The sequence below is a fragment of the Tarenaya hassleriana genome, unplaced genomic scaffold, assembly GCF_000463585.1.
Source record: "Tarenaya hassleriana unplaced genomic scaffold, ASM46358v1 Cleome1, whole genome shotgun sequence".
Taxonomy (NCBI): domain Eukaryota; kingdom Viridiplantae; phylum Streptophyta; class Magnoliopsida; order Brassicales; family Cleomaceae; genus Tarenaya; species Tarenaya hassleriana.
In genome coordinates this window covers 7,474,270-7,488,084 of record NW_010960187.1, presented here as the reverse complement: position 1 = coordinate 7,488,084, position 13,815 = coordinate 7,474,270, and the positions used below count along the sequence as shown (strand labels likewise).

The 13,815-nt window shown below is 40.5% G+C and overlaps 4 protein-coding genes across 5 annotated transcripts; 1 reads left to right on the top strand and 3 right to left on the bottom strand.

Annotated features, from left to right (window-relative positions):
• Positions 1 to 65: 65 nt before the first annotated feature.
• Positions 66 to 1,866, bottom strand: LOC104817658 (KAT8 regulatory NSL complex subunit 3). The gene is made up of 6 exons (XM_010546914.1): positions 1,645 to 1,866; positions 1,445 to 1,506; positions 1,186 to 1,321; positions 910 to 982; positions 720 to 785; positions 66 to 469 (listed from the first exon to the last, which is right to left on the bottom strand). Exons 1-6 carry the CDS (start codon positions 1,782 to 1,784, stop codon positions 254 to 256), a joined length of 693 nt encoding a protein of 230 aa, XP_010545216.1. The 5' UTR covers positions 1,785 to 1,866; the 3' UTR covers positions 66 to 253.
• Positions 1,867 to 2,190: 324 nt separating this feature from the next.
• On the top strand, positions 2,191 to 4,250 carry LOC104817649. The gene is made up of 4 exons (XM_010546901.2): positions 2,191 to 2,553; positions 2,647 to 3,019; positions 3,120 to 3,247; positions 3,605 to 4,250. The coding sequence occupies exons 1-4, from the start codon at positions 2,476 to 2,478 to the stop codon at positions 4,130 to 4,132; spliced, it is 1,107 nt and encodes a 368-aa protein (XP_010545203.1). The 5' UTR covers positions 2,191 to 2,475; the 3' UTR covers positions 4,133 to 4,250.
• Positions 4,251 to 4,323: 73 nt separating this feature from the next.
• LOC104817640 (dynamin-related protein 1A) lies at positions 4,324 to 9,704 on the bottom strand. Of its 2 annotated transcripts, none has more exons than XR_772548.2 (16): positions 9,357 to 9,704; positions 8,758 to 8,821; positions 8,564 to 8,671; positions 8,369 to 8,470; positions 8,192 to 8,242; positions 7,930 to 7,991; positions 7,669 to 7,759; positions 7,482 to 7,546; positions 7,063 to 7,257; positions 6,594 to 6,713; positions 5,908 to 5,978; positions 5,557 to 5,782; positions 5,375 to 5,425; positions 4,935 to 5,215; positions 4,710 to 4,849; positions 4,324 to 4,605 (listed from the first exon to the last, which is right to left on the bottom strand). XR_772548.2 is itself a non-coding variant. In XM_010546891.2 (16 exons), the coding sequence occupies exons 1-16, from the start codon at positions 9,483 to 9,485 to the stop codon at positions 4,477 to 4,479; spliced, it is 1,833 nt and encodes a 610-aa protein (XP_010545193.1). In that variant the 5' UTR covers positions 9,486 to 9,702; the 3' UTR covers positions 4,324 to 4,476. The 2 variants fall into 2 exon arrangements, 1 of the variants encoding a protein (XP_010545193.1); XM_010546891.2 differs by having other exon boundaries at positions 4,987 to 5,215; positions 9,357 to 9,702.
• Positions 9,705 to 10,016: 312 nt separating this feature from the next.
• On the bottom strand, positions 10,017 to 13,385 carry LOC104817634 (UDP-glucose 4-epimerase 4). The gene is made up of 9 exons (XM_010546886.2): positions 12,907 to 13,385; positions 12,583 to 12,632; positions 12,133 to 12,268; positions 11,947 to 12,048; positions 11,609 to 11,836; positions 11,046 to 11,124; positions 10,836 to 10,918; positions 10,608 to 10,699; positions 10,017 to 10,432 (listed from the first exon to the last, which is right to left on the bottom strand). The coding sequence occupies exons 1-9, from the start codon at positions 13,087 to 13,089 to the stop codon at positions 10,333 to 10,335; spliced, it is 1,053 nt and encodes a 350-aa protein (XP_010545188.1). The 5' UTR covers positions 13,090 to 13,385; the 3' UTR covers positions 10,017 to 10,332.
• Positions 13,386 to 13,815: the final 430 nt, after the last annotated feature.

The following is a 13,815-nucleotide window of genomic DNA, read 5'->3' as shown; positions in this document are numbered from 1 at the left end:
TGTTAAGGCCTAAACGTCTACAACTGCAGCAGAACCTAGTAAGAATCGAGATTAAAAGACTAGAATTGCAGCAAGAATTGAAGAAAAGACTACATGACATCATGAGTCGAAACAATCTATCTATTTCATGAAAAGGCCAACCAAACACAGTTATAGTAGACACCACAAAACGAGGCCCAATAGTTAAAAAATAAGCAGCCAAGATACAAAATTGATTACCATTAATATTGCATCCCAAGTCTGGCGAAAGATGTCATCTGCGGGAGAGAGTTTTGGAAGCAACAGAGGCTATTGCTTGGAGAGCTAGATCTTCAGATTCCTCTTGGGTAAAGCCATTTGCTTCCAGGTGCTTCTTCCCAATCTTGAAGGAGTGATCACCGCCATCAATCACATGTAACTCTGTCATGGGTTTCATTTTCTTGCGCACAGTTTCAAGCTTATCTAGAGGACAGAGAGAATCTTTGCTGCCCTTTAATCCAGAATCATCAATAGCCAGAAGAAACAAGAAGGAAGATTCCATAAGAACGTTGACCAAAAAGGAAACAAGCAATATAAGCATAGTCCCTCACATATCGATCAACCAAATGATAGTGGAAACCAGACAATAGCAAAAAGATAAACTTGACTTGCTACATGGTGCCGAAAAGACTATTTAGTCTCGGATGCCATCATATGCAACCTAGAATGGGGTAAACTGTAATTAATGATGAAAAGAATACCTGCACAAACATTACAGGAACTTTCAGTTGAAGTAGAATCTCGTCCCTTACCGCACCCTTCATGCCCTGAAAAGAAATAAAACGATCGGGAGAAAATCTCTAGTACTGTCATTCAACACTGAAGCAAGAGCACTGCCATTCCAGACAAGCCAGAATCTTGAACCGGCTATTCTAAGCACAATGCACAAACCTTAAGTGGATATCCCAAGCATATTACAGCTGACACCGTAATTTCTTCGTTCACGGCTACCATGCAGCTTACTCTACAGGAGGGGAAGAAAACCGCAGAAAGGGATAGCATCAAACTCAACACTAATAGGCAAGCACAAAACAAAAGAGAAAAAAAAATGTTACTCCAATCCCTAAAAGATAAGTCCTGTGGAGATTGCAGGAACAGGAATAGAACACCGGTATCATCTCCGACGGAAAAGGGGGCACTAAATATGCAGAAATTGCCGAATTGTACCTTGAGCCCATGGATTTTCCAGCCAAGATCAAAGGATGGCCAGGGAATTTAGCAGCGGTTTCTTTGACCACATCCAAGTGAAAGTCGACCAATTTTTCAGCCTTTGGAGGAGCCCTCTTTTTGCCGCCAGAGAGGTCTACCAATGGCGTCACATTGCAATAATACATATCAAGACCCAGAAGGTTTACCATCACTTTAGCAACACAAACTTGATCCACATCCATGATTTTACCCAAATGATAAACTTATGATTACTAACAAGGGTAGTCGAAAGTGATAACTTCAACAGCTTGCAACGCCTTCTTAAGCATATGCTTCCATCTGCATCAAACCAAAAGACACTAAAAAGGTTCAAACAATCTGCGAATATAACAAAGTTCAGTCCAAAAAAATCACACGCAGAACAAACATCTATCTCCACAGAAACAAAATTGAGGCGATCAAGGAGCGGGAGCGAACTTGATCATCCAGTCGGAAGAAGAGGGAGCGCCGGCACCGTGAGCGAAGACGACCACCGGAGACGATGCCTTGTCGGATTCAACCGAACCAGTTCTGTTTCCGTCCTTTCGTCTTCTCTTCGAGCGACGTAAAGAATCCATCGGTGAGCTCCTGAAATCTGATTCCCACCCACTCCATGGAAATGAAGGGATGAAAGTTTTGGAAAGCCCTAAGGAAATGATTTTGGCGCCATACGGACATCGCGCTCTCGGGCTTCTCTCTGAATATATATAGAGAGGCCCATGAGAATGTGTTGGGCCTTATGCTTTTATGGACTGTTACATAGAAGCGAAGCGACATCTTCTTTCAAAGGACAAACGCTAATTTGTGGAGGTGATGCCAAAATTCAGGAAGATATTGAGAGGTTTTTAAATAAGAAATTAATATTACTAAATAATTAGTCAATGATGGATCTATTTTAATATATTTTTTAAGTAGAACGACGTCGTATATATGGCCAAACGGCAAACGCCCTGAGTCAACATCTCTCGTCTTTCTTTTTGTCATTAGAAAATGGACAAAGTCAAGATTTTTCTGCATCAATTGAACCCCCTGTTCTTGTTCACAAACCCTAAAGTGAACATCAGGGTTCATCTTGAGGAGCAGGGGTTATCCGATTGAGATGAATACAGATTCCGAAGAAGGAATACCCACCTCAAAATTTAGAAACTACGTTGTTTTTTGAGGTCAGTTCACGTATCGTTCCTCTTGCTGCGAAAACAATAATTTAGATCCTGATTTGAGAAGAATCGGGATCCTCCGGTGGATTTTTGAGCTGAATTGATCTTTAAGATGGAGAAAAGTTCCATTCTGTTCGTGGGTCTTGCTTTGATTTTTGTAGCTGTCAATTGTTCTTCCGCTGACACTGAGGTAAGTGACGAATGTAAAATTCCCCAGATTCAACTTTTTCGGTTGCTCGCATTGTAGAATCGATGTTTGTTTTGACTTCGATGAATCAATTAGGTGGATGAAAAGGCAAAAGTTATTTCAAGCTCGATCTCAGATTTGAATTCCACTGATACCAGACTTGGTGGGTCCGAATTGGTTACCAATGATACTACCAATGCCAAGAAAACAGATGATTCCGTTAATATGGAGGATAAGCAATGGCATTCGACGGGAAATGATGATATCAGGAAGGGAAAGGAGGAATTGGATGATGCATCATCAAAGGCAAACTATGGAGAGAAGCGGGCAAATGATGAAATGGGTAGTGAGGATATGAACACCTCATCAAGGAAGAAAGAGGGCTTTCATGGGGAAGAATGTGACCCATCTAATATGTGCACCAATGAGGAAGATCATTTCGTTGCTTGTTTGCGAGTTCCAGGAAATGGTGAGTTCGGTGGGGAGGCAGTGTTTTGATCTTTTTTCTTTCAGTTCAGTTTAGGGTTTTGTGTTTTTTTCGGGTCTGATAGTGGCTCTTATTTGTACAGATTCGCCTCGTCTCTCACTCTTGATCCAGAACAAAGGCAAAAGTCCCCTGCTTGTAACTATATCTGCTCCGGCTTTTGTCCGGTTGGAGAAGAGCAAAGTTCAGCTCCTGAAAAACGAAGACAAGAAGGTATATTTATACGGTATATGCGGAAACTTCATTCCTTATATATCTTGAAGATTTGTTAAATCTCTGTATTCGTTTCTCTTGGAGTACCTTTGACCTATGGAAAAAAAAAGTTCAAAGCCCTGTTTGCAGCTGTGTTTCCATATTGCATGGTTCTTGAAACTTGCTGCTTGAAAGTAGACGCATCTGATATGGATCTGCTATTCTATAGAATGATGGGTGAATCTACAAGACTAATAAAGCAAACAGTCACAGGAGGAGGAATTAAAAAAAATCATAGATTGAGATACACTTTGTCATATATATATATAGTCTTGTGGTTATGTGATGGGTTTCACAAGAAAAGATCGTTTCTTGCAGGTGAAGGTTTCTATCAAAGGCCAAGAATCCAGTGATAAAGCAATCGTTCTGACTGCTGGTAAAGGAAAATGCAGACTCGATTTGAAGGAATTATCTGCAGAGGATGCTGCTGGAAACGATGACTCGGTCACTGACACTGTTTCTCGCTTCTCGATCGCAAACTTCCGGTCACAAACCCTAATCGTCGTCATCTTCTTCATCGTCGTGTGTGGCCTCGTACTCGTCCCAGCGTTCATCCATTTCTACAGGAAGAAGAACAAGTGGATAGGGAACAAATACCAGAGGCTTGAGGAAGAGCTCCCAGTGTCTACTAGCAAAGGGTCGAAAGCCGACAAGGAAACAGACACAGAAACAGAAGGTGGGTGGAACAACGATTGGGGAGATGATTGGGACGATGGCGACGGTGATGGTGATGGTGACGGTGATGATGAAGAAGCTCCCAAAACGCCATTGATGCCTCTCACTCCCTCTGTTTCTTCCAGAGGGCTGGCCTCCAGAAAACTCTACAAGGAGGGCTGGAAAGATTAAAATTCTCCGACATTTATTATTTTGCCCCCTTTTTTATACTGTTTCTTCCATTTTTGCATTATTTCAAGATATCGGATAATTTAAAGTTACAAGGCAAATATATTTTGATGTGGCTGTCGGTTTGTTGTTCGTTTGTTGGTACTCTCTTTACTCTAGACGCCAAAAACAGTTAAAAAAAAATTCATTTTAAGTGCTAGAGTCTATAATAATATTAAATAAAAAAATCATAGTATTTATAGTAATGTAGGAGACGACACGGGAGAGGTAGGTGTCGTCTTCTTCCAAAACCAAACTCATACAAAATACATTAAACCGAAGTGAACCGGTCGGTTAGAGGAGGCACGTCACTTGGACCAAGCGACGGCATCGATCTCGGACTGAGCGGCCCTGTATAACTCCAGCCGTTTCGAGATTGCGCTGCGTCTCTCCATTACCGCCGGGTCTTCGTTCAACAACGCTGACAGTCTCTTCTTCTGTAGTAATAGTAATAATAATATTTCGCATACATTTTTTTTTATTCAGAAAAAAAGAGGCTTATTACTATTATAAATTGGAATTTATAGTGTAGAGAGCTTACGTCCATGGTGCCGAGCTCCGTGAAGAAATGGTCGAGGAGGCTTCGTTTTGCTTCTCGCACTTGGCAGTATACGATGGACTTTGGGATCGAGTTACGCAGACTTGCGCAGACCATGTTCACGTACGACAACACGTTCGATCCTGCCCGAAAAACCACAAAAACAAAAGAAAGTTCTTAAAGTTATTCCTGCATTGGTTCAGGTATGTACAAAGTTATATTCCAAACCTAGTCGGAATATGGAGATAATCGCTGATTCTTGATGATAAAAGAGTTTTACCAATGCGTCTGAGATAAGAATCGTTGTATCTGTCGAAAATAGAGTGGGTTGGGTTACCGCCCTTCTCTACATCCTGAGGAAGCTTCCGGAAGAAATCAACGGTGAGGTAACTTGTCTCCATGTCCACCAGCTGCAGCGTCGCTTTCCTACTCCCTTCTCTCATTCTGTCGAGTGACCCTATGGCCGCATTCGTTACCTCAACTCTAAGAGCCGGGTATTGCTTCAATTCCTGTGCATGTTTAATCAAGACAGACTCCAATCAATAAGATCCGAGCAAAACATAACTGAAAACCACACACAACCGCATAATCCATTCACCCCATTTCTAAAGTTTCGAATTTTAAGACAGCTTTTGGGCTGATGTGGTTAGGCATGCAAAGAAACGTACCACGGTTTCACTGACAGACTTGTGAACCAGATCCTTCAAAATCGAGTGAACCTATAATGAAAAAAAAACCAAACAAAGTATTACGAGAGATTCTCTTATTTTAAAATTTTACGGTTAGTTCTTTTTAACATGTTATATTATATAAATATACACACATATATATATATTTAAAAAAAGCATACAGCGTCAACAGATGCTTCGGCAGGGCCACGGATGGTGATGAGGGAGGACTCAATGAGACGGCGGTAACCTTGCTCTGGAGCAACCAAGTGAGGCTGGTAACCATCAGCCTCTGTTACAAGCTTCCGAATATTGTCCATTGAGAGTTGCTTGTCGAACTGGAGTCTCTTTAGTGCTGCCGGAAGGTGGTTATCAAACACACTGTACACCTTTTCTCCACCAGGCCGCCTATTTTATATGATAACAAATACACTTATTTTAAAAGAAGCTAAAACATTCAGGGATGTGGTCGTAGAAATGTGAAATGCTGGCATGTTAGAATATTTAATAAAAAGAGTTTTTGAAGAACATACACCCCATCAAGATGGTCCTTGAATATTTGATCAAAAAGCCGACAAATCTCCATGATAGAGTGCAACTTTCCCTGCACCAGGACAAGAAAAGCATTAATAATCCCCGCACTAAGGGTTCGACTGGTTGTACCGCAGCGGTTGCGGTTGCGGGTGGCAGCGTTTTCAAAACGTTTGATAGCGATTATAAATGATTAGTGCTGACTGGTTGAGAAGTTGCTGTTAGTAGCGATTGCGGGTGGGTGCAGTTAGAAGTGAATGATTCATTACGGTTGCGGTTGCGTTTTGATATAAATTGTCAAATATTATAAAATTATTAAAAATAATCATTATTAAACCTAAAAATTATACTATTGTATTTTTTTTATTAAAATATAATACTAAAAAATAATATCAAATCATAACACTAAACAAAATCATTACCAATATATATATTAATGTTTTATATAATTTCTAATAAAAATATTTTAGTTTTTTTGTCAAAACGTCGGAAACCGCTACCAAAACGCAAGTTGGAAGCTGCGATTAGAAAACACAAGTTTGGTTGCGGTTGCGGTTGGTTGCGGTTCAACCAGTCAGTTTTTCAATCGCCCGCAACCGCTCCGTTTGCGGGTGACGGCGGTGCAACCAGTCGGCCCCTAAAGACCTATAATAATGTACAGTAGCAAAATGCAAAGACACGATCTTACTCCTGCATCGGCTGCAATGGGCTTCCCCAGGCGACTCAATTCAGTTTCCAGCTCCAAGATTGTTTTTTGGATAAGTGACTGGATGCCTGGAATTCTTGACTTGATCACTTGTTCTAGATGCTGGCAATTAAAACATTAGCCATAAGGTGATGGTTTCAGTCATAAGTTGATGATTGGTTTCTCAACAAAACAATAGAGAACCCTGTTGCAAATTGCAGAGAGATCAGATTCTCCATCCTCCTCTTCCGCTTTCGCTGAGTCTAAGAAAAGGGAAAACTGCCGAATTCGGCGACAATATAGCTGCTTCCTGCTGCACTTGCATCCATTCTCTAGCTGTTTTGCCTTGCTTTACCTAACGAACTAAATATCATGGTGGTACTACCCTTGATAAATCCATGCCAGGACCTTATTATTCTTACGAAAACTGGTAGGAACTAGGAACAATATAGCTTACAGCAAAAATAGATACCTTGGAGAGCATTTTCGCCAAATGCTCGGAACCCATTCTGTGAGTCATGTGCCTATACTCCGGAGTATTGGAAAAATACTCCCGCTCTCTCCTCCGCGCAGCAATCATATCAACATTCTTGTTAATATCTGCTTGGGAACGATTGACAACACCAACCCACGGAAACTTGAGTTTGTAAGATTTCCCCTCCAGAATCTAGAAGCATAGAACATGCACTAAAGCTTAGAATAAACAGTCATGTGAAACATCCAGCAGATCACTTTATAAATAACTTTCCTGTGCTTCAGCCAGAACATCATAAAACAAACAAAGAAATTCATTCCGCATACACCAGCATTTTTGAGCTTGAAATAAATGCAGCAAACATCTTGATTATACTGTAATATAATTTTATAGAACAATTAGATAAGCTGACTTACATCCACTGCATCAGTCCCCTTGTCCATAAGATCTATCTTTGTCAAAACACCAAATGTTCTCTCCCCTGTGAAGTTCACAAAGAGTATTAAACACCTTAGGTGACAACATAGGGCATTGATTTCTTCCATGGCAAAACTTACCAGAGTGAAGAGACATATGATAATGAAATCTTAGCAAAATGCTTACCAGATGGATCAACCTCACGAGAAATTTTAATTGCATCTGATGTAGCAAGATCTTGATTGGCAGGTGAAATTGCCAAAATAATGCAATTGGGCTATAAAGAAAATTATATAAGCATAAAACACAACAATGTCAATTTCTTCATTCTGTAAACCTATGCAAAATAACAAAGAAAGAACAGAAATGTCTTGCCTAAGAAATAATCTATTGACAAAATTTGAAGAGAGAGTGGTGGAGAATAACTGAATAAGCAACCCCTTTTACCTTTTCAATGAAGGATCGGACCATGTTCTCAATGTCCTGCACGATACTGTCTGGTTGCCCCTCTGCATCAACAAAAAGTAGAATTGTGTCATACTAAATCAACTATAGTGAAGAATTTAGCCCTCATTTCCAAGTTGAGATGACATAGTAAACATCATGAGCTGACTAATTCTGCTAGCATCAGTACTGCTCTAAAGATAAACACTAAATTTCTTGCTACATTGGTCCAGCATAGGACAGATAATTAGTATGTGTAATTTACCTACAGCAACTTTTGTAAGCCCGGGAAGATCAATCAATGTCAAGTTGACAACTGCATTACACAATAAAGAGGATAGAGGATTACATAATGACATGTCAGAAAAAGAGCACAGACTGATGCAGAAGCAAGAGGAAAAAGACAAATAGAATTGAAACAGAATTCAAAGTTTATCCTAACCATTGGGAGAATATATGCTAAGGTGAATTGGAACGCTGGAAATCTGCTTGGTGCGGCCAGTCTCTCTGTCAGTCTCGTCCTGAATCTCCTTCCTCACAGCAGCTGTAGTGGAGATCAAAATAAACAAAATCAACAATATAAAGCAATATAGATGAAGTTGAAATTTAAAAGTAGAAATGAGACAGATATACTCACCAAAATCGGTGAACCTTTTCCTCGGAAGGTGAAGAAACTCTGCATACTCCCGGGTTCCATCACCGATCTTATGCAACTGCAAGACAAGGGGTCTTCTTGTAACAATACCTAAAAACAGTTCCCACAAAAGTAGTGTTCAGTACACAAGGTATACCGGTTAAAATTAGATCAATAACTGTTAAGCATGTAATTACCGGATCCACGAGGTAAAAAATCCTTTCCAACAACACTCTCCAGGACTGAAGACTTTCCTGAACTCTGTTACAAAACAGAGGCAATACCATGAGAAGATCTCCAACATAATAAACTCAAGGCCGTGCATTCAGTTGGTACTAAAGCAATAAATATTGGACAGAAACTACAAGTCGGGTTTTCATAACAATACATCTTCTGCATGTAAAACTAACACAACTCTGTGGAAATCCCTCAACACCCTAACCTCCACGATTATCAAAATGTGGGACTTCATCTCCATGACATAGATTGACTAGAAAGTACTGAAGTCAAAGTAAAATCAACCACAAGTCCAAATCCCATTTACAGCAATTACATTCCAAACTAGTCTACAAATACAAGCTCTTTAACTCCGCTTCTCCACGAACCAGGATTTTCACAGGCGACAAATTCAGGGGAATACCACAAGTTTAGACGAAGAAATTCTCAAATTCCCCTCAACAATCAATATCAACCCAGAATCGAAACAGGCGAACAAAGATCTCAGAATATGAAACAGATCTTCCATCAAATATATACAACAGGGTTAAACAGGAACTAGAATGATCGAAATGCAAACCTGTCCACCAACGACAGCGATCGCCGGCAAGGAGTCCCAGAGAGTCGGTAACGCACTGGACTCTCCATGATCACCGAGAGCCGTGCACGCTCTCTGTATCTTGTTCACCAGAGAGATCAGATTCTCCATCCTCCTCTTCCGCTTTCGCTGAGTCTAAGAAAAGGGAAAACTGCCGAATTCGGCGACAATATAGCTGCAGCAAGAAGAGATCCGCAAGATCTGACGGCCCCGCGGGTGAAGAGTCGCCGGCGAGAGAAAGGATCTGCGACGGCTACTTCGAACCCCACAGAGAAAGAAGACGAGTCCTTTGAAATTTGAGACTCGGAGAAGAAATGCGAGTGAAAGCCAAGGAAAGCGGTTTATATAATATAATAAGGCAATGAGGTTTTGGTAATTTTTCATTTTTTATTTTTTTCCTCGTCGCTCCAATTTTTTATCGTTGGTTTTTGAAATTAAACCGAGACGTGTGAGATGGCACGGCGTTTTGTAGGGAATTACCAAAACGGCAAGGCTTTCTACCGGGGGTTCCCCCACTAGGATGTATTATTGCAAATATTTTGGTTAAAAAAAATCAAACATAACTTTTAATCCCAAAAAGCAGAAAATCCAAATGAAGATACAAAGGGTGTTCAAATTGAATAGTAGAAATGAATAGAGATATACATTTTTAAAATTAGAAAATAATTGGGGGCATCCATAATAAGGAGTGATGGATTACATAAAACAGCCCTAAAACCCATGCAAAAGATCCAATTTGAATGTGAGCTACGCTTCCTGGTTTTTAAATTACCAAAGAACAAAACAATGTGTAAGTGGGTCCTCACCTTTCTACTGTTAATACAACAAAACTACCCCACCTCTTGATAGTGTATAAGAGACAGCTATATGACCTAACCTGTCCGAATGGAATAATTTACTGGCCGAGGTTTCTTACAAAGGTTACCAAAACAATAGAACATAGACAGAGAGAACCGTTTCAGCTTTGTGATGTGTCTGGTGGAGAGCCGTAGCCGTAAGGGTTCTTGCTCGCCCAGCTCCATTGGTCCCTACACATCTCCTCTATTCCGTACTTTGCCCTGCAAAATTTCACTTTTCTCTCTCAGGCCAAATCTACGCCATGCCCGAACTTGACGTTACTCGGCAAGACCACCCAGTAATGAGTGACACTCCTACTATAGATCAAAGGCCTACTAATATGTGGATGAAAAGGAATACTGAAAGCTTCTAAGGGTGACATGTGATGACACGTACTTCCACTTCAGCTCACGTTCGGCCTTTTCTGTTGAAGCGTAGACAATCTCCGCATCACCAGGTCTTCGTCCAGCCATCACAAGCGGGATTTTCTGAAAACACGTCATAATTTCTAATGTAACGACTGTCGAGGTTTTGAAAGATAAGAAGGACGGGTAAATAGCGTTTGTGTACAAGAATTGTGTATGCATAGAGGGAAAGAAAGCGTGAGGCAGGAGATCTTAATACCTTTCCAGAAGCTTTTTCAAAGGCAGCAACCATCTCTAAAACCGTTGTTCCTTTCCCAGTTCCCAGATTGTACACCTCACAGCCTAGTAGGAGATCAAGTCCCACAAATTGAAAAATAAAAACAAGCATTGTTACACAGTAGAAGCTAAACCAAATCCACATTATCATGGGAGATGAACTGTCTAGACGATGAGGTTCTTCAGGGCATACCAATTTTAGGATCATCTAGCTTTTGAAGCGCAGAGATATGACCATCTGCTAGATCAACAACGTGAATGTAGTCACGTACCTGAAATAGAACTACCACAAAGGTCAATAGGTGATTCATCAGAGAAGGAAGGAGAGCTAGAACGAACAGCAACATATCAATTCAGGGTAAGCCTTAAAACTGAGGGAGAGAAATGATTCTAGCATCGCCATTAAACAAGTATGCAATGGTCGTACGAAAAAGCCTCCATAAAAAATAACAGGTTGGTTTCTAGTGAATCAATGATAAACCACTAAGACAAATGATGGGGTTCCAATTTGATACAAACTATTTGTCCGAAGTTACACCAGCAATCTGAAAATCGAACATTAGTTGGAAAGTGTGCCTTGATTGGATATTTGGATTGGGTACACTAGTTGAGGTGAAAAAAAATGAACCCTTAGATAGCATGGTCATTAAAAAAAGAAGGAAGACAAAACGGCTCTGTGACGGTAATACTGGTATCTCTATAAAGAAGGTAAAACTGGAAACAGAAAAGTTCTATGCCAATAGGTGAAAGTCTTACCCCTGTACCATCTTTTGTATTGTAGTCAGTTCCATAAACTTGTAAATGTGGAAGCCTACCAACAGCAACTTGCTGGATATAAGGCATGAGATTATTTGGAATCCCACAAGGATCCTCGCCAATGTGACCGCTAGGGTGAGTGCCAACAGGATTAAAGTATCTTAGCAATATGATTCTCCATTCAGGATCAGCATGCTGGACGTCGCGGCAAATATCCTCAATGCAGAGCTGAAAATGTGGACAATACCAAAGATTTTCAACTTCATAGGCATGCATAATAAATACCAGGTAAATCTCCAAAAGAAGCTTTCGCATTAGCATCAAGATTACTAGATTACCTTTGTTCTTCCGTAAGGATTCACTGCTGATAAGGGGAACTCTTCAGTACACGGGACCACCTTTGGCCAGCCATATACAGTAGCCGATGACGAAAATACAAGCTGAACCGATTGATGACAGAAACTCAGTCGATGTTCTCTCTATATATATATATATTCCACATCACAAGAGCAAAAAAGAGATACATTTTTACACCCGTGTGCAGCCATTACTTCCAATAGTGTAATTGTGCCAAAGAGGTTGTTGTTGTAATAGAGCAGCGGTTTCTCCACGCTTTCACCGACTGCTTTCAATCCAGCAAAATGTATCACTGCATCAAACCTACACAGCATACAGGAAAGAATAAGGTTGAATCACATTGCTCCAGATCAGATCAGATCTTTAACATCTTCACATTCCTACAAAATCCAATCAATAATCCCAACTACCATTCTCTTTTTCCTGAACTCTTCCTTCTAAATGCTACTCTCCCACGTATCCTATCAGAATTACCAAATTAAACTGAAAGCTCATGAGGTTCAGGGGTGGTATTGATCATATGATATGAACATTTGATTGCAGGCCGTAGTTCAGATTCCACTGCGAAAAGCTAATTCCACTCAGAAGAGAAGTCAAAAAAGGCAAAGTGAACTCACTTCGTCCTGGAGAAGAGTCTCTCAAGCGCGGGTTTATCGCGAAGGTCGATCTGCAGGTAAGAGAGATGCATCAGCCATGTCATTGCCGAATTTTCCATATTACAAATAACCGACAGAGAACTCGATCTAGCAGCAATCGACCGACACTAGAAGAAATCACGCAGTTTAGTCAAATCCAACCCCAAGAACCTTCATCGCATTCCGAGTAAGGTAACAACACGGAATCCAGAGACGAGAGAGATCCCGATTCCAGCCTCGATCAGCGAAATTCACGGAAAACCAGGAACGTCAGAAACTAAACAGAGAAAAAAAGGGAAAACAGACCTGGTGGAAGGTGAGAAATCTGCCATGATCGCCAGCGAGCTCCTTGACGCGGCGGATCGCGACGGGAGAGGAATTGTCGAGGTTGTCGACGACAGCGGTGGCGTAGCCGCCGAGAAGGAGCTGAAGAACAGTGTGACTGCCGATGTAACCGGCACCACCGGTCACTAGAATATTCTTCTCCATCAACCGAGAATCAGTGCTCCGGCAGCCAACGGAGAGAGAGAGAGAGAGAGAGGGAACAACAAAAGAAGCTTCTCTCTCTGTAAGATTTTGAGGATGGTGGGAAGGGAATAAAAAGAGAGAGGACAAGTGTCTTCAACTTTTCACAAGAGGAAAGTCCTCTCTTTTGAGTTTCTTTAAGACGGGTTCAATTTTTTTTAATTCCTTTTTCATGTATAGCTTTTTGAAGCATACAAGAATCTGATATGAAACCATTCGTAATATTGGCGGTGACAGATTCGTAATTCATATTTACATCTTTTTATATCGCAAAGGAAAAAAAAAACTGGTGTGACATAAAATACATTTTTAACAAATAACTAGTAATATATTATTTATTTATTTTTTTATAGGAATTGCGGTAGTCTACTAAAACCAGCTTTGAAAGAAAGCTCCAGAGAGAGATTGACCTGCACCAGATGGTCAATAAAAAAACGACCAAGGACCAATAAAAAAGTTGTAGCACAGAGATAGCCATTTTCCCTAAAAGATTCTCTGTATGTATATAGATTAATCATATAAAGCAAACTCTCCAGAACATTATTCTAAAGACTCGTATAGTGCCCAGAAAATCTATTGTCCTAAATATGAAATAACTTCCCAACCCGTAATAAACTAATACGTACACTTCAAATCTATACCCAAAAACAAAAACGAAATTCTATAAACATCGGATGTATTGGAATGCCG

What these genes read in the sequence shown, in the direction of transcription:
- LOC104817640 (XM_010546891.2), bottom strand. Translation starts at nt 9,485, where the DNA reads ATGGAGAATCTGATCTCTCTGGTGAACAAGATACAGAGAGCGTGCACG. An exon ending in GAAAAGGTTCACCGATTTTG is followed by an intron (nt 8,471 to 8,563) that starts GTGAGTATATCT and finishes TCTCCACTACAG; the next exon opens with CTGCTGTGAGGAAGGAGATT. An exon ending in AAGGACCATCTTGATGGGGT is followed by an intron (nt 5,783 to 5,907) that starts GTATGTTCTTCA and finishes CATATAAAATAG; the next exon opens with GCGGCCTGGTGGAGAAAAGG.
- LOC104817634 (XM_010546886.2), bottom strand. Translation starts at nt 13,089, where the DNA reads ATGGAGAAGAATATTCTAGTGACCGGTGGTGCCGGTTACATCGGCAGT. An exon ending in GATTTCTCACCTTCCACCAG is followed by an intron (nt 12,633 to 12,906) that starts GTCTGTTTTCCC and finishes TCTTACCTGCAG; the next exon opens with ATCGACCTTCGCGATAAACC. An exon ending in ATACAAAAGATGGTACAGGG is followed by an intron (nt 11,125 to 11,608) that starts GTAAGACTTTCA and finishes GTTCTATTTCAG; the next exon opens with GTACGTGACTACATTCACGT.
- LOC104817658 (XM_010546914.1), bottom strand. Translation starts at nt 1,784, where the DNA reads ATGGATTCTTTACGTCGCTCGAAGAGAAGACGAAAGGACGGAAACAGA. An exon ending in TATCACTTTCGACTACCCTT is followed by an intron (nt 1,322 to 1,444) that starts GTTAGTAATCAT and finishes CGCCATTGGTAG; the next exon opens with ACCTCTCTGGCGGCAAAAAG. An exon ending in GGAAAATCCATGGGCTCAAG is followed by an intron (nt 983 to 1,185) that starts GTACAATTCGGC and finishes CCCCTCCTGTAG; the next exon opens with AGTAAGCTGCATGGTAGCCG.
- LOC104817649 (XM_010546901.2), top strand. Translation starts at nt 2,476, where the DNA reads ATGGAGAAAAGTTCCATTCTGTTCGTGGGTCTTGCTTTGATTTTTGTA. An exon ending in GTTCTTCCGCTGACACTGAG is followed by an intron (nt 2,554 to 2,646) that starts GTAAGTGACGAA and finishes TGAATCAATTAG; the next exon opens with GTGGATGAAAAGGCAAAAGT. An exon ending in TGAAAAACGAAGACAAGAAG is followed by an intron (nt 3,248 to 3,604) that starts GTATATTTATAC and finishes CGTTTCTTGCAG; the next exon opens with GTGAAGGTTTCTATCAAAGG.